This window comes from Triticum dicoccoides, chromosome 5A (genome assembly GCF_002162155.2).
Source record: "Triticum dicoccoides isolate Atlit2015 ecotype Zavitan chromosome 5A, WEW_v2.0, whole genome shotgun sequence".
Classification (NCBI taxonomy): Eukaryota; Viridiplantae; Streptophyta; class Magnoliopsida; order Poales; family Poaceae; genus Triticum; species Triticum dicoccoides.
In genome coordinates, this window is record NC_041388.1 from 411,361,891 (window position 1) to 411,381,562 (window position 19,672).

Here is a 19,672-nt window from a genome sequence, read left to right on the forward strand (position 1 = left end):
GGGGCTAATCGGTTGGACATGACTTTAGCTATAATCTTCGCAATGGCATGTATAAGGCTAATGGGGCGAAAGTCTAAAATATCCTCAGCACCATCTTTCTTTGGGATGAGGGCGACATCCGCAGAGTTTAGCCAGTGGAAGTGGGAGGCATGAAGATCAGAGAAGTGTCTAATGGCCATCATAATGTCCCCCTTTATTGTGCTCCAACATGACTTGAAAAAGGCGCCAGTGAAACCATCAGGACCCGGGGCCTTGTCCGCAGGCATGGCAAAGATAGCCTCCTTCACCTCCTCTTCAGAGATATTCTCATCCAAATCCCGAAGGTCACAATCAGGGGACGGTACAATGTTCCAGTTGATATCAATATTGCGTGGAGGGCCTTTCTTGGCGATGTTCTTGAAGTGACGATGGATAATTTCTTCCTTTTGCGTGTGACCCGTGACCCAACCATTGTTGTGCTGAGGCGATGGATGAAATTTTTTCTCCTACGATGGTTCACACGGAGGTGGAAATAGCGAGTGTTGGCATCTCCCTCTTTCAGATTAGTGATTCTTGAGTTTTGCCTTTTCCTAGATTTTTTCAACACAGCCCATCCAATTATTTTCCTCTTTAGCCTTTTTCGAAGGTCCATTTCTTCAAGAGAAAGCTCTCTTTGTTCCTGAGCAAGATCAAGGTGTAGGATGACCTCTAGGGCCATATGAAGTTGGACCTTTGCCTTTGCAAATAGAGATTTGCTCCAGGAACGCAATCTGTGGCTGGTGGTCTTGAGTTTATGGAAGAGCCTATGATATGGCTCCACATGTAAGGAATCTTCATTCCAAGCATCTGCGACAATTTTTTGGAAACCCGGCATCTTGATCCAGTGGTTCTCGAAGCGAAATGATTTGGGCTTCTTAGGGCCATCATCATTAGCAAGCAGTAATGGGCAGTGGTCCGAAAGCGAGGAGGACAAAGTATGTAGGAGGTGGGTGGCGAATTTGATGTCCCATTCTTCATTGCAAAAGAAGGCATCGAGCTTGCAAAGCGTGGGGTTGTTTCTTTCATTGCTCCAGGTGAACTTTCTATTGTAGAGATGTATTTCTTTGAGCTCACAAGTGTTTAGGGTGTTGCGAAAACGAACAAGGCGGCTACGATCAACATTTGTCCGGTTCTTGTCTCTGGCGCGGTAGATTTGGTTGAAATCCCCATTAACGAGCCATTTTGTGCCCGACGCCGGCTTTTGAGAGGTCAGCTCCGCGAAAAAACCATCCTTGTGGATGCTTCTAGTCGGCCCGTAGACCGTTGTTAGCTTGAAGGTTTTGGCGTCCGAAGTGTTGTTGATGGAGACAAAAGCAGAAAGGAAATATGTTCCAGTCTGCACATTGGAGATGGTTACAACACTATTATCCCAGAGCAACAAGATGCCGCCTTTGGTGCCCTCAGCAGGTCTTTGTGCAAAGTTCTTTAGTCTATGTCCTCCTAGATAGGCAGCAACAAAAGGGTCAATTGTCTGAAGCTTTGATTCTTGGATACACACCAGATGACAGGAAGAGGCAGCAATAGTTGCATGGACTGTAGCTTGTTGATCAGGGCAATTTAGCCCACGAACATTCCAACACAGAATGGATAGATTTTGTTCTAACATGGCTTCACCAAGCTTACATCAGGACTAACACACACCCGGGGAAACAACATTAAACACATAGGTCTCGCCAGGACCGACAGCATCAGCATGCACAAGCATCTGAAAACAGGCGTATAACCAGCAGTACTAAGGTAGACTAACATGAGAAACTGGGCTACATCATGGAAAGGCAGCAGCATTCAAGCATCCGCCGCGGCAGGCTCGCTCAGGTCCGGGCCTCCTTCTCCCCCATGCTGGATGAGGGCATCTTCAACCGCCGAGGCGAGATCACAGTCAAGCTGGAACAGGGCACGCAAGGCCGCCACTGCCATGTCCGGCAGTCGCCCCTGGAACATCTCTGCAAACTTGACGATAGCCTCCTCAGTGACTTGCTGACCATCAGCAACGATCCCCATGCGGCGACATAGAAGTTGCTCCGCGAGTTTGGCAATTGGCATCTTTCTCTTCTTAGCACGTAGCCGGGGGCTCTGTCTCTGTAGCTGAAAACCAGACACTCCAGCTAGAGTCTTCCTGCGTGTAGTTGGGCGTCTAGGGGGAGTGGAGCCTGGAGCTGGAGTTGGAAGCAGCGCCGGCATACGCGGGATGAAGATGGGCGTGACAACTGCTTCTTCGTCTTCCAGCTGTTCTGGACGATCAGAGAGGACCGTTGGTGACTCGTTGTTGGAGCTGTTGGAGTTCGCTTCATATTCTGCCTCCAAGCTTTGCTGATTCGATGCTGGCCTGCAGTTGCTGATGAAGGAGTTGTCTTCAGGCTGTAACTCCAAACGGGGTGGTGTTGGTGTGGCCAGAACAAATTCCGGTGTGGAGCTCGTTGTGGTTATCCAGAGCAGCAAGGAGGGCGAGGTCGGAGTTGGGGCAGGCGTGGCCAACACATCTTGCGTCGGCAGGAGCCTCTCGTTGCCGTCATGCCGGTCATCCAGTGTGAGGGAGGGCTGGACCTTGTTCACCAGGCCCGCGGTTCCACAGAGCCAACCCCAGCCATAAGCAGAGGTAGCGATCTCAATCACATCGCTGGACGTAGTGCGCGGAGAAGGCGGCAGCGAGCGCCCACGAGCCCGGCCCTCAGCAGGGCCCCCATCCGCCGCGCGCTCCAGGGAGCCGTTCCGAGCACGGCGCCGTCCGTAGCGCCCACGGTCTTCGCGGCGCGAGTCCTGGCGATCCTCGTCCGCGCGGCGCTCAGGCGCCCGTGACCTGCTGCGGAAGAAGCGGTCCCGCCAGGAGGTGGAGGACCGCGACCTGTCATTGTCGCGTCCACGACGATCTTCCCGGTCTCGGTCGTCATCTCTGCGGTGGCGTTCGTCGTCGTCACGGTGGCGAGGAGGTGGCTCATGGCGGTCCCTCGCTCTATCCTCGCCGTCCACCACCCCAAAACGCCAGGTGAATGGGTCGATGAGTGGACGGCGCGGGATGTTGCCGGCGGCGTCGGGCGTGTAGTCTTCGATCCTGTCCAAGTGCACGATGGCGCGTCGGCGAGAGCCTCTGTGTCCAATGGCCGAGGACGGAGCACCTCCAACTCCAGTGGCAACCCGCGGGGCGATGGTAACATTCTGCACCTTGGGGATGGCCGAGGGATCAGCCGACCACGCCCACAGCCTGAGGCAGGAGGCGTCTTCCTGTCGAAGCGTGGCGACGTCGAAGTAATGGACGAAGGTGTTCGGCCCCGGCACTTGAGCCGCGACGGAATCAGACCAGGAGTTCAGAGGGATGCTCTCGATGCAGAGATGGACATGGTAGTTGGCTTGGATCACGTCGGAGTGGGAGTCCAGCTTCCAGTTGGTGGCGTGGATGTCTAGACCGTTGTGGCAGTGGCGTGGCCGAGGATCTAGTCGTCTTCTTCGATGAGAATACGCGAGCGGACGGGTGGGACGCACGACGATGGGGTGAGTCGGCGGCGGCATCCGAACTGCGATGTCCCCAGCGCCAGCGGCGTGCGCTCATCGGCATCCGCGGCGGCTGCGTTGGTAAGAAGTGCTCGTTGTGAGCGGCGAGGATAGCAGGCGGCGGGCGAGGCTGAGTGTGCGATCACGGGAGCCGATTAGAGAGGAAGAAAACAAAATGAGAGAAAATTACGGAGGGGATCAAGGTGATGCAGGGCTGGAGTTATTTTCTCCTTTTCCCTCGTGGGTGGGTGGGTGGGTGGATGGATTGTGCGTGGGGCAGAACATTTCGTCTGCTCGGCAGGTAAGTGCTACGTACACGCGTGGCATCCGGTTAGATTAATCCGAGCCATTAGAGCTAACTAAATGGGGTAATCTGGCGGTAGTAATCAGACTGGGTACACTTGACGGGTGGTTTTAAGAAAGAAAATGTTTGCTCTTTTAATAGTAGTATAAATAAAAACACTCTTTTTCTCAACAAATAAAAAAACGCACTCTCTCTAAAAAAAACAGTACATCACTCCAAGGGCTATAAATTTCTACATTTTCCTGTTGTGAATTTATGATGTAAATTTGCAGATAATAGCTTCACAATCTTTGATTTATTTAAATATGCCTGCGTTTCCATTGTATTTGAATTAATTTTAAATCACGTAAAATGATGTGTACTATTATTGCATAAAGGCTATTTTGATATTGCATCAAATCATTTATTAGGCTTTAGAGTTCGCCCCATCTTAATTTTTTTCGTCCTCCGCGCACTGCTCTGTTGTGTTAACTATTACTAGAAGAACGCCCGTGCGTTGCAACGGGGCCACATTAACTTTAAGAGTTCAATATTAATCATGTTAATAATACATTTAATATTCTCATACATATCAAGTGACACTGGCGACCTTTTTTGTCAATTTAGCAATGGGCTCAGTTGCAACGGGCTCTTTATACATATCAGACAATTCGCTACTAGTTAAACTACAACTATGGCTACCAATATTTTTTTGTCAATTTAGCTCAGCAATAGTGCCTGGCTTAATAGACTGCTTTGCATTCACCCCCTCAGAAGACAGAGAGAACCAACTCAACATGTCAGAAGATTAACGGAAATTTCATTTGTATGGCATGAACATATAGCAGGAGCACCAACACATAGATCAGCAGAGAGCAGAGCACAACATGCACACACTCGGGCCATCTATATCATACACACACAGCAACGCACACACGCATCACGCTGGCATACACATACAGAAAAGCAGGCACACGCGCATCATGCGCATTGGCCGGTGCGACGCATGCAGAGCGAGTACGTACGCACGGAGAGCAAGCTAGCAAGCACGCACGCGTCCAACCCCGCCGCTGCATGCGCTGGCAGAAGGTGAGGCAGCAAGGGAGACTGCACATTGAAGCTGTCCATGCAAGGCTGGAGGTGCTGGGCCGGCGACGGCGGTGTCGGGACGGCGCTTGATTCGTTCCCGGTGGCGTGGAGCTTGGGGCGGCAACGCGGCGATAGCTAGTGCTCGGAGATGGGGGTTTGGGGCGGGGGCAGTCGACCCGATGGCTGGCGAAGTTAACGGGCTCGGGCGGCTGGAAATTCGGCGGGTGGCGGCGGCACAACGCGAGGATGGGACAGGCGGAAAACCTAGCGGGCGTTCAACTACCAATACCCACGCCTTTTTTTAGGAGAATTGCTTGTGAAAATAACGTGCGACGACGACTTAGCGAGCGGATCCCCTTAAAAAAGACATAGCGAGCAAATTCCCTTAAAACTGGTAGGAATGGATACGATTGATGACGTTGATAAATAGTGGTGAATGTTGGCCTAATTTACTATCATCATGCATGGAAACTAATCATCAAGAAAAAGAATACTTCCTATTACTCTCTGCTACCAAACAGTTTCTGCCCAAACAAGGAAGGAAAGTTATGGACGTGATTTGGAAGGAAACAAACGTTATGAAGATTAATTAATTTAAATTTGATCTTTAGAGATTGATTGTGATTGATTCTTTTACATAAAGACGTTACTAAATAATTTGCGTCAGTATGGAAAGTTCTGATCCGTTCAGTTTTTTTCGTTGTGTGAGAGGGTGAAGTGAAAATAAACCGATGAAGTGGGGGAGGCGACGAAAAAAATCTACGACGGTTAACCTACGAAAAAAACCGGACGAAAGTGGTGGGACGAAAAAAAACCTGGAAGCGAGACTACCAACTGCTCCATTAGAAGTAGAGAAAATATCATTTGTTTGGTTGTCTGTAATAATGGACAAGTATTGGGGAAGACTGAAAACAGCCGTTTTTACTCCCTGGAAGTTATATTAGAACTATGGAAAATAAAAAATTGGTTTCCAAAACATTTTCATTAGATCAATTTCAATATAAAAAAGAAGGCGAAGTACTTACAGAAGAACCCATCATATAAGCGAGAGTATTACACCCGATGACAAAGATCTTGTTGTCCACTTCTGATATCCAGAAAGGTGTGCGGGTGAAGTCCGCCACTCCATTGTAGTAGGTCATACCGCCAGTGGATTCGGAATAGCACTGCCACGAGATCGTCGTGGTGTTCATCCAGGCCTTGCCGTCTGGCACGGAGATCTTGGTCACCTCAAAATTCCCGCTAAAAGGTTTTATGGCGCCGTTGATGCTCGTGCAGTTGAGGTTAAAGCCGTTGTGGAACGCGCACTGCTTGCCGATGCCGAACGGGAACGGGATGTCGACTTCGCCGCACTTGGCCTGGCAGCCGGGACAGTGGGCTGCCGGTACATCGGCCGTGGCCAGCACCCAAATCGCAGAAAGGCAGAGAAGAACATGGCAAGAAAAAAGAAACCGAGAACACCCCAGCTTCATGTTTGCCGAACGGGTAGGTGTGGATGCATGGCTAAGGACGAGGTGACGATGCGCGTGGGAAATGGTTCCAAAGTCGATGTGATCGCAGTTGGCACGCTACCTCTACATCTACCTTCGGGATTAGTATTAGACCTAAATAATTATTATTTGGTGCCAGCGTTAAGCATGAACATTATATCTGGATCTTGTTTGATGCGAGACGGTTATTCATTTAAATCAGAGAATAATGGTTGTTCTATTTATATGAGTAATATCTTTTATGGTCATGCATCCTTAAAGAGTGGTCTATTCTTATTAAATCTCGATAGTAGTGAGACACATATTTATAGTGTTGAAGCCAAAAGATGCAGAGTTGATAATGATAGTGCAACTTATTTGTGGCACTGTCGTTTGGGTCATATCGATGTAAAGCGCATGAAGAAACTCCATACTGATGGGCTTTTGGAACCACTTGATTATGAATCACTTGGTACTTGCGAACCGTGCCTTATGGGTAAGATGACAAAAACACCGTTCTCCGGTACTATAGAGAGAGCAACAGATTTGTTAAAAATCATACATACAGATGTATGTGGTCCGATGAATGTTGAGGCTCGTGGCGGATATCGTTATTTTCTCACCTTCACAGATGACTTAAGCAGATATGGGTATATCTACTTAATGAAACATAAGTCTGAAACGTTTGAAAAGTTCAAAGGATTTCAGAGTGAAGTTGAAAATCATCGTAACAAGAAAATAAAATTCCTACGATCTGATCATGGAGGAGAATATTTGAGTTACGAGTTTGGTGTACATTTGAAACAATGTGGAATAGTTTCGCAACTCACGCCACCCGGAACACCACAGCGTAATGGTGTGTTCGAACGTCGTAATCGTACTTTACTAGATATGATGCGATCTATGATGTCTCTTACTGATTTACCGCTATCGTTTTTGGGATATGCTCTAGAGACGGCCACATTCACGTTAAATAAGGCACCATCAAAATCCGTTGAGACGACGCCTTATGAACTGTGGTTTGGCAAGAAACCTAAGTTGTCATTTCTGAAAGTTTGGGGCTGCGATACTTATGTGAAAAAGCTTCAACCTGATAAGCTCGAACCTAATCGGAGAAATGTGTCTTCATAGGATATCCAAAGGAAACTATTGGGTACACCTTCTATCACAGATTCGAAGGCAAGACTTTTGTTGCTAAATTCAGAAACTTTCTGGAGAAGGAGTTTCTCTCGAAAGAAGTGAGTGGGAGGAAAGTAGAACTTGACGAGGTAACTGTACCTGCTCCCTTATTGGAAAGTAGTACATCACAGAAACCTGTTTCTGTGACACCTACACCAATTAGTGAGGAAGCTAATGATAATGATCATGAAACTTCAGAACAAGATACTACTGAACCTAGTAGATCAACCAGAGTAAGATCCACGCCAGAGTGCTACGGTAATCCTGTTCTGGAAGTCATGCTACTAGATCATGATGAACCTACAAACTATGAAGAAGCGATGGTGAGCCCAGATTCCGCAAAATGGCTTGAAGCCATGAAATCTGAGATGGGATCCATGTATGAGAACAAAGTATGGACTTTGGTTGACTTGCCCAATGATCGGCAAGCAATTGAGAATAAATGGATCTTCAAGAAGAAGACTGACGCTGACGGTAATATTACTGTCTACAAAGCTCGACTTGTCGCAAAAGGTTTTCGGCAAGTTCAAGGGATTGACTAAGATGAGACCTTCTCACCCGTAGCGATGCTTAAGTCTGTCCGAATCATGTTAGCAATTGCCGCATTTTATGATTATGAAATTTGGCAAATGGATATCAAAACTGCATTCCTGAATGGATTTCTGCAAGAACAGTTGTATATGATGCATCCGGAAGGTTTTGTCGATCCAAAGGGAGCTAACAAAGTGTGCAAGCTCCAGCGATCCATTTATGGACTGGTGCAAGCCTCTCGGAGTTGGAATAAACGCTTTGATAGTGTGATCAAAGCATTTGGTTTTATACAGACTTTTGGAGAAGCCTGTATTTACTAGAAAGTGAGTGGGAGCTCTGTAGCATTTCTGATATTATATGTAGATGACATATTACTAATCGGAAATGATATAGAATTTCTGGATAGCATAAAAGGATACTTGAATAAAAGTTTTTCAATGAAAGACCTCGGTGAAGCTGCCTACATATTGGGCATCAAGATCTATAGAGACAGATCGAGACGCTTAATTGGACTTTCACAAAGCACATACCTTGACAAAGTTTTGAAAAAGTTCAAAATGGATCAAGCAAAGAAATGATTCTTGCCTGTGTTACAAGGTGTGAAATTGAGTAAGACTCAAAGTCCGACAAATGCAGAAGATAGAGAGAAAATGAAAGATGTTCCCTATGCTTCAGCCATAGGCTCTATCATGTATGCAATGCTGTGTACCAGACCTGATGTGTGTCTTGCTATAAGTCTAGCAGGGAGGTACCAAAGTAATCCAGGAGTGGATCACTGGACAGTGGTCAAGAACATCCTGAAATACCTGAAAAGGACTAAGGATATGTTTCTCATATATGGAGGTGACAAAGAGCTCATCGTAAATGGTTACGTTGATGCAAGCTTTGACACTGATCCGGACGATTCTAAATCGCAAACCGGATACGTGTTTACATTAAACGGTGGAGCTTTTAGTTGGTGCAGTTCTAAACAAAGCGTTGTGGCGGGATCTACATGTGAAGCGAAGTACATAGCTGCTTCGGAAGCAGCAAACGAAGGAGTCTAGATGAAGGAGTTCATATCCGATCTAGGTGTCATACCTAGTGCATCGGGTCCAATGAAAATCTTTTGTGACAATACTGGTGCAATTGCCTTGGCAAAGGAATCTAGATTTCACAAGAGAACCAAGCACATCAAGAGACGCTTCAATTCCATTCGGGATCTAGTCCAGGTGGGAGACATAGAGATTTGCAAGATACATACGGATCTGAATGTAGCAGACCCGTTGACTAAGCCTCTTCCACGAGCAAAACATGATCAGCACCAAAGCTCCATGGGTGTTAGAATCATTACTGTGTAATCTAGATTATTGACTCTAGTGCAAGTGGGAGACTGAAGGAAATATGCCCTGGAGGCAATAATAATGTTATTATTTTATTTCCTTATATCATGATAAATGTTTATTATTCATGCTAGAATTGTATTATCCGGAAACATAATACTTGTGTGAATACATAGACAAACCAAACGTCACTAGTATGCCTCTACTTGACTAGCTCGTTAATCGAAGATGGTTATGTTTCCTAACCATAGACATGTGTTGTCATTTGATTAATGGGATCACATCATTAGGAGAATGATGTGATTGACATGACCCATTCCATTAGCTTAGCACCCGATCGTTTAGTATGTTGCTATTGCTTTCTTCATGACTTATACATGTTCCTATGACTATGAGATTATGCAACTCCCGTTTACCGAAGGAACACTTTGTGTGCTACCAAACGTCACAACGTAACTGGGTGATTATAAAGGAGCTCTACAGGTGTCTTCAAAGGTGAATGTTGGGTTGGCGTATTTCGAGATTAGGATTTGTCACTCCCATTGTCGGAGAGGTATCTCTGGGCCCTCTCGGTAATGCACATCACATAAGCCTTGCAAGCATTACAACTAATGAGTTAGTTGCACGAAACGAGTAAAGAGACTTGCCGGTAACAAGATTGAACTAGGTATTAAGATACCGACGATCGAATCTCGGGCAAGTAACATACCGATGACAAAGGGAACAACGTATGTTGTTATGCAGTCTGACCGATAAAGATCTTCGTAGAATATGTAGGAGCCAATATGAGCATCCAGGTTCGCTATTGGTTATTGACCGGAGACGTGTCTCGATCATGTCTACATTGTTCTTGAACCCGTAGGGTCCGCACGCTTAAGGTTTCGATGACAGTTATATTATGAGTTTATGAGTTTTGATGTACCGAAGTTAGTTCGGAGTCCCGGATGTGATCACGGACATGACGAGGAGTCTCAAAATGGTCGAGACATAAAGATTGATATATTGGACGGCTATATTCGGACACCGGAAGTGTTCCGGGTGATTTCAGAGAAAACCGGAGAGTCGGAGGGTTACCGGAACCCCCCCGGGAGAAGTAATGGGCCATATGGGCCTTAGTGGAGAGAGAGGGGCAGCCAGGGTGGGCCGCGCGCCTCCTCCCCCCTGGTCCGAATTGGACTAGGAGAGGGGGGCGGCGCCCCCCTTTCCTTCTCCTCCCCACTTCCTTCCCCCTCCTAGTAGGAGTCCTACTCCTACTAGGAGGAGGACTCCTCCTTGGCACGCCATAGGGGCCGGCCGGCCTCCTCCCCTTGATCCTTTATATATGGTGGCAGGGGGCACCCCTAGACACACAAGTTGATCCACGTGATCATATTCTTAGCCGTGTGCGGTGCCCCCTTCCACCATAATCCTCGATAATATTGTAGCGGTGCTTAGGCGAAGCCCTGCGACGGTAGTACATCAAGATCGTCATCACGCCGTCGTGCTGACGGAACTCTTCCCCGACACTTTGCTGGATCGGAGTCCGAGGATCGTCATCGAGCTGAACGTGTGCTAGAACTCGGAGGTGCCGTAGTTTCGGTGCTTGATCGGTCGGGCCATGAAGACGTACGACTACATCAACCGCGTTGTGCTAACGCTTCCGCTGTCGGTCTACAAGGGTACGTAGATCACACTCTTCCCTCGTTGCTATGCATCACCATGATCTTGCGTGTGCGTAGGAATTTTTTTGAAATTACTACGTTCCCCAACAGACACGATGATGGAGATCATGGTGTCATGCCGGTGAAGATGATGATCATGGCGCCTCGAAGATGGAGATCAAGAGGAGCAAAATGATATTGGCCATATCATGTCACTATTTGATTGCATGTGATGTTTATCATGTTTTACATCTTATTTGCTTAGAACGACGGTAGCTAAAATAAGATGATACCTCGCAATAATTTCAAGAAAAGTGTTCCCCCTAACTGTGCACCGTTGCGAAAGTTCGTTGTTTCGAAGCACCACGTGATGATCGGGTGTGATAGATTCTAACGTTCGAATACAACGGGTGTAAGCCAGATTTACACACGCAATACACTTAGGTTGACTTGACGAGCCTAGCATGTACAGACATGGCCTCGGAACACGGAAGACCGAAAGGTCAAACATGAGTCGTATAGAAGATATGATCAACATGAAGATGTTCACCGATGATGACTAGTCCGTCTCACGTGATGATCGGACACGGCCTAGTTGACTCGGATCATGTATCACTTAGATGACTAGAGGGATGTCTATCTGAGTAGGAGTTCATTAAATAATCAGATGAACTTAATTATCATGAACATAGTCAAAAGGACTTTGCAAATTATGTCCTAGCTTACGCTTTAGTACTACTATTTTAGATATGTTCCTAGAGAAAATATAGTTGAAAGTTGATAGTAGCAGTTATGCGGACTGGGTCCGTAAACTGAGGATTGTCCTCATTGCTGCGCAGAAGGATTATATCCTTAATGCACCGTTCAGTGAGCTGAACCTCGAGCATCGGTTGTCGATGTTGTGAACATCTGACATACACGTTTTTATGACTACATGATAGTTCAGTGCATAATGCTAAATGGTTTAGAATTGAGGCACCAAAGACGTTTTTGAAACATCGCAGAACATATGAGATGTTCCAAGGACTGAAATTGGGATTTCAGGCTAGTGCCCACGTCAAGAGGTATGAGACCTCTGACAAGTTTCCTAAGCCTGCAAACTAAGGAGAAAAGCTCAATCGTTGAGCGTGTGCTCAGATTGTATGAGTACAACAATCGCTTGAATCGAGTGGGAGTTGATCTTCCAGATGAGATAGTGATGGTTCTCCGAAGTCACTGCCACCAAGCTACTAGAGCTTTGTGATGAACTATAACATATCAGGGATAGATATGATGATCCTTGAGCTATTCACGACACCGCGAAAGTAGAAATCAAATAGGAGCATCAATTGTTGATGGTTAGTAAAACCACTAGTTTCAAGAAGGGCAAGAGCAAAAAAGGGATACTTCATGAAACGACAAATCAGTTGCTGCTCTAGTAAAGAAACCCAAAGTTGAACCCAAGCCCGAGACTAAGTGCTTCTGTAATAAGGGGAACGGTCACTGAAGCGGAACCACCCTAGATACCTGGTAGATGAGAAGGCTGGCAAGGTTGAAAGAAGTATGTATTGGACATACATTATATTAAATGTGTACTTTACTAGTACTCCTAGTAGCAGCAGGGTATTAGATACCGGTTCGGTTGCTAAGTGTTAGTAACTTGAAATAAAAGGCTACAGAATAAACGGAGACTAGCCAAAGGTGAGACGACGATATGTGTTGGAAGTGTTTCCAAGGTTGATGTGATCAAACATCGCACGCTCCGTCTACCATCGGGATTGGTGTTAAACCTAAATATTTGTTATCTGGTGTTTGCGTTGAGCATAGACATGATTGGATTATGTTTATCGCAATACGGTTATTCATTAAAGAAGAATAATGGTTACTCTGTTTATTTGAATAATACCTTCAATGGTCTTGCAATGGTTTATTGAATCCTGATCGTAGTGATACACATGTTCATGCCAAAAGATATAAGATAGTAATGATAGTACCACATACTTGTGGCACTACAATTTGAGTCATAATGGTATAAAACGCATGAAGAAGCTCCATGTTGATGGATCTTTGGACTCACTTGATTTGAATCACTTGAGACATGCGAACCATGCCTATTGGTATATATGCATGAAGAAACTCCATACAGATGGATTGTTTGGGCTCACTTGATTTTGAATCACTTGAGACATGCAAATCATACCGCATGGGCAAGATGACTGAAAGGCCTCATTTTCAGTAAGATGGAACTAGAAAGCAACTTGTTGGAAGTAATACATTTTGATGTGTGAAGTCCAATGAGTGTTGAGGCGTGTAGTGGATATCGTTATGTTCTTACTTCACAGATGATTTGAGTAGATGTTGAGTATATTTACTTGATGAATCACGAGTCTGAATTATTGAAAGGTTCAAGTAATTTCAGGGTGAAGTTGAAAGATCGTCGTGACAAGAGGATAAAATATCTATGATATGATCATAGAGATGAATATCTGAATTACGAGTTTGGCACAGAATTAAGACATTGTGGAAATTGTTTCACAACTAATACAACCTAGAACACCATAGTGTGATGGTGTGTGCGAACATCATAACTGCACCCTATTGGATATGATGCATACCATGATGTCTCTTATCGAATTACCACGATAGTTTATGGGTTAGGCATTAGAGACAACCACATTCACTTTAAATAGGGCACCACGTAATTCCGATGAGATGACACCGTATGAACTATGGTTTAGAGAAACCTAAGCTGTCATTTGTTAAAAGGTTTGGGGCTGCGACGCTTATGTGAAAAAAAGTTTCAGGCTGATAAGCTCGAACCCAAAGCGGATAAATGCATCTTCATAGGACACCCAAAACAGTTGAGTGTACCTCCTGTCTCAGATCCGAAAGCAATAAGGGATTGTTTCTAGAATCGGGTCCTTTCTCGAGGAAAAGTTTCTCTCGAAAGAATTGAGTGGGAGGATAGTGGAGACTTGATGAGATTATTGAACCGTCACTTCAACTAGTGTGTAGCAGGGCACAGGGAGTTGTTCCTGTGGCACCTACACCAATTGAAGTGGAAGCTTATGATAGTGATCATGAAACTTCGGATCAAGTCACTACCAAACCTCATAGGATGACAAGGATGCGTACTACTTCAGAGTGGTACGTAATCCTGTCTTGGAAGTCATGTTGCTAGACAACAATGAACCTACGAGCTATGGAGAAGCGATGGTGGGCCCGGATTCCAAAAATGGCTCGAGCCATAAAATCCGAGAGAGGATCCATATATGAAAACAAAGTGTAGACTTTGGAAGAACTACTTGATGGTCGTAAGGCTGTTAGGTACATATGGATTTTAAAAGGAAGACGGACAATGATGGTAAGTATCACCCTTAAGAAAGCTTGACTTATCGTTAAGATGTTTACAGACAAGTTCAAGGAGTTGACTACGATGAGACTTTCTCACTCGTAGCGATGCTAAGAGTTTGTTGGAATTATATTAGCGATTACTGCATTATTTATGAAATCTTGCAGATAGGATGTCAAAACATTGTTTCCTCGACGATTTTCTTGAGGAAAGGTTGTATGTGATACAACTGGAAGGTTTTGTCAATCCTGAAAGATGCTAACAAGTATGCAAAGCTCCAGCAATCCTTCTAAGGACTGGAGTAAGCATCTCGGAGTTGGAATGTACGCTTTGATGAGATGATCAAAGATTTTGGGTTTATACAAAGTTTATGAGAAACTTGTATTTCCAAAGAAGTGAGTGGGAGCACTATAGAATTTCTGATGAGTATATGTTGTTGACATATTGTTGATCAGAAATGATGTAGAATTTCTGGAAAGCATATAGGGTTATTTGAAAAGTGTTTTTCAATGGAAAACCTGGATTAAGCTACTTGAACATTGAGCATCAAGATCTATAAGGATAGATCAAAACGCTTAATGGTACTTTCAAATGAGCACATACCTTGACATGATCTTGAAGGTGTTCAAGATGGATCAGTCAAAGAAGGAGTTCTTGCCTGAGTTGTAAGGTATGAAGTTAAGACTTAAAGCTTGACCACGGCAGAAGAAAGAGGAAGGACGAAGGTCGTCCCCTATGCTTTTGTCATAGGCTCTATACGGTATGCCATGTTGAGTACGGCACCTGATGTGTGCCTTGCCACATGTCTGGCAAGAGGGTACAAAGGTGATCTAGGAGTAGATCACCAGATAGCGGTCAAAATTATCCTTAGAGGAATAAGGATATGTTTCTCGGTTATGGAGGTGATAAAGAATTCGACGTAAAGAGTTATGTCGATGCAAGCTTAACACTTATCCGGATAGCTCTGAGTAGAGATACCGGATACATATAATGGATCAACAATTTAGAATAGCTCCAAGTAGAACAGATATTTGAAATGGCTCCAAATATAGCGTAGTAGCTGCATCTACAAGATGACATAGAGATTTGCGAAGTACATACGGATCTGAATGTTGCAGACCCGTTGACTAAAACCTCTCTCACAAGCATAACATGATCAAACCCAGAACTCTTTGGGTATTAGTCACATGGGGATGCGACCTTGAGTGTTAATACATAGCGATGTGAACTGGATTATTGACTCTAGTGCAAGTGGGAGACTGTTGCAAATATGCCCTAGAGGCAATAATAAATTAGTTATTATCATATTTCCTTGTTCATGATAATCGTTTATTATCCATGCTAGAATTGTATTGATAGGAAACTCAGATACATGTGTGGATACATAGACAACACCATGTCCCTAGTAAGCCTCTAGTTGACTAGCTCGTTGATCAATAGATGATTACGGTTTCCTGACCATGGACATTGGATGTCGTTGATAACGGGATCACATCATTAGGAGAATGATGTGATGGACAAGACCCAATCCTAAGCCTAGCACAAGATCGTGTAGTTCGTTTGCTAAAGCTTTTCTAATGTCAAGTATCATTTCCATAGACCATGAGATTGTGCAACTCTCGGATACCGTAGAAATGCTTTGGGTGTGCCAAATGTCACAACGTAATTGGGTGGCTATAAAGGTTCACTACGGGTATCTCCGAAAGTGTCTGCTGGGTTGGCACGAATCGAGACTGGGATTTGTCACTCTGTGTGACGGAGAGGTATCTCTGGGCCCACTCGGTAGGACATCATCATAATGTGCACAATGTGATCAAGGAGTTGATCACGGGATGATGTGTTACGGAACGAGTAAAGAGACTTGCCGGTAACGAGATTGAACAAGGTATCGGGATACCGACGATCGAATCTCAGGCAAGTACAATACCGCTGGACAAAGGGAATTGAATACGGGATTGATTGAATCCTCGACATCGTTGTTCATCCGATGAGATCATCGTGGAACATGTGGGAGCCAACATGGGTATCTAGATCCCGCTGTTGGTTATTGACCAGAGAGTCGTCTCGGTCATGTCTGCATGTCTCCCGAACCCGTAGGGTCTACACACTTAAGGTTTGGTGACGCTAGGGTGTAGAGATATTAGTATGCGGTAACCCAAAAGTTGTTCGGAGTCCCGGATGAGATCCCGGACGTCACGAGGAGTTCCAGAATGGTCCGGAGGTAAAAATTTATATATGGGAAGTCCTATTTTGGCCACCGGAAAATATTCGGGATTTTTCGGTATTGTACCGGGAAGGTTCTAGAAGGTTCTGGAGTGGGGCCCACCTGCATGGGGGGACCCACATGAACATGGGTAGTGGGGGCAAGGCCCCACACCCCTGGTCAAGGCGCACCAAGATCCCCTCTTAGAAGGAATAAGATCATATCCCGAAGGGATAAGATCAAGATCCCTAAAAAGGGGGGAATATAATCGGTGGGGAAGGGAAATGATGGGATTTCTTTCACCCACCTTTGCCAACGCCCCAATGGACTTGGAGGGCAAGAAACCAGCCCCTCCACCCCTATATATAGTGGGGAGGCACATGGGAGCCGCACCCTAGCCCCTGGCACCTTCCTCTCCCCTCGTAACACCTCTCCCTCTCTCTGAGCTTGGCGAAGCCCTGCCGAGATCCCCGCTGCTTCCACCACCACGCTGTCGTGTTGTTGGATCTCCATTAACCTCTCCTCCCCCTTGCTGGATTAAGGAGGAGACGTCTCTCCCAACCATACGTGTGTTGAATGCGGAGGTGTCGTCTGTTCGACGCTAGAATCATCGGTGATTTGGATCATGACGAGTACGACTCCATCAACCCCGTTCACTTGAACGCTTCCGCTTAGCGATCTACAAGGGTATGTAGATGCACTCTCCTTTCCTTGTTGCTAGATTACTCCATAGATTGATCTTGGTGATGCGTAGAAAATTTTAAAATTCTGCTACGTTTCCCAACAGGGTCTTGCGCGCATATCGGGCTGGCCCATTAGCATAGGTCGCTTGCTCGCCTTGCTAGCTTCAGCTCGCTCGCTTGGTGACGTACTGGTTAGTCCGATTTTTCTTTCATTTTTTCTTTTTTTCTTTTACTTTCTGTTTCTTTCATTTTTTTACTGGTTTTCTTGTTTTTTTGTTTTTACTAGTTTTCTTTGTTTCTTTCATGGTTTTTACTTATTTTCTCCTTTTTTCTCTTTCTTTCGTTCTATTTTGGTCTTCACTGGTTTTTATTTGTTGTATTTCTTTCTTTGCTTTTCCTCATTGTTCTGTTTTTTTTCTTAGATTTCTTCATTTTTCTTTGTTCCTTCTCATGTTCATTGTTTTGCATTGTTATTTTTCAATTTTTCTTTTCTTTTTGGTTTTAATTGGTTTTCTTCTCTTTCCTATGATGTTTGTCAATTTTCGTCGGTTTCTTTTTTGTTCAACACATGTTTGTTTTCGGTACAGATTCAGCATTTTGGGTATGCAACAGGCACATTTTTCATATACACTTTTAACATTTTCTCGATACATGGTTATATTTTCTTTGTTTCTTTCAGGGTTTTCCTCGATTTTGCTTTTCGTACACATTCCTTTTTTTTCCTTCGGGTTTTGTTTCTTTCACGATTTTTAATGGTTTCTTTTGTTTTTCTTTGTTTCTTTTCCAGTAATCGTTTTTCTCTATTCTTTTGCACTTGTTTTTTCAGTTTTGTCTTTCATGTTCCTTTTTTATTTGGTTTCCTTTGTTTATTTTTTGGTTTTCTTGTTTTTCTTTGTTTCTTTTGGTTTTTATTCTACAATTTCGTATACATCAGGAACGTTTCTCTAATACATGTTTCAAATTTTTTAAAACAGGTTTAACATTTTTTGGATACACGATCAATTTTTTTTCTATATACATTTTTAACATTTTTCAAATGCTTCACTAACATCTTTAAATAGAATATTTTTATTTTAATACATGGTCGACATTTTCTCTATAGACATTAATATTTACAAATGCTTGAGTAAAAAATTCAAATAAAAGATTAATATTTTTCTGATACATGGTCAACATTTTTTCTATATACATTTTACATTTTTGCATTGGTTTTCTTTGGGTTAAATTTTCTTTTTGGTTTTATTTGTGTTTCTCTATTGGTTTTTATTGGTTTTCTTCGTATTCCTATGCTTTTTGTTGATTTTCATTGGTTTCTTTTTGTGTTCATCGCATGTTTTTTCCTTTACACATTCAACATTTTCGTATACATCAGGAATATTTTCTATATAAAAGTTTAACATTTTACCTATGCATGGTTAAAATATTTGAAAACTTATATTTTTATGTCTATTTATTTATTATATATGTTCTGATGTCTAATTGTTTCTCATTCACCTTGTACATTTTTCGTATTCATATGAAACATTATTTTATGCATGTTCAAAAAATTTAAAATGCCTGATTAACATTTTTTAAATGCATTTTTTGTTGTTTATAATTTCTATATACATAAAGTACATTATTATACATGTTTACATTTTTTAAACAATGATTAAATTTTTTAAAATACATGTTTCGTTGTCTGCTTTGTGCCATACACATTTGTACATTTTTCATATAGAACTGAAACATTTATCTTGTATACGTTTTACATTTTCCATATATATGATTAACTTTTTTCAAAACACATGAACAGTATTGCTCGGATATTAGTTAAACATTTTTTTCAAATAAATGTTGAAGCATTTTTTTTCAAAAGCTATCAACATTTTTTTTAAATTGCACGCACATTTTTTCAAACTTCAATATTTTTTAAAAATATGTGTAATTTATACTCTTTTGAAAAATAAAAAAATAAAAAATAAAAAAGAAATCGAGTGAACGAATGAAAAACGATCGAGCGAATATCGCCACTGGGCCAGCCTATTACCATGTCGTTTCTGGCAAGGGGGCAGCTTGTCTTGCTAGAAGCGAGCCATAGCCGCGCCTGTGTCTTCCCGGCAAAAAGAAAAAGGCTCATGTAGCAGTAGCCTGAATTGGTTTATGCATGATACCATACTCTTTGACTGATCATAGCTTCTTTTTTTGTTGTTGCGAAAGACTGGTAATAAAATACAAAGATTTAGACCACGTATCCAGCATTTACCACACTAAATCAAATTTGAAAAGCGAACTGTGCAAGATTGACGAAATAATAACTCACATATACCTGCATTTTTTCAGAAGATACATAACCATATATACACCAAAATTTGCACATGTATAATTGGCAAAATGAACAATAACATAGAGGTAGCTATAACAATTGATTGTTTATTCTATTTGTTATGCCACTGATT

At 43.5% G+C, this 19,672-nt stretch overlaps 1 protein-coding gene across 1 annotated transcript in view; it reads right to left on the minus strand.

Moving 5' to 3' along the window:
• Positions 1-6,348, minus strand: part of LOC119297467 (putative wall-associated receptor kinase-like 16) — a 14,319-nt gene extending 7,971 nt beyond the window's left edge. Inside the window, exon 1 of the mRNA XM_037575250.1 lies at positions 5,902-6,348. Within this exon, the coding sequence (XP_037431147.1) occupies positions 5,902-6,348 (447 nt within the window). The remainder of the gene's footprint in view (positions 1-5,901) is intronic.
• Between the last annotated feature and the right edge of the window lie 13,324 nt (positions 6,349-19,672).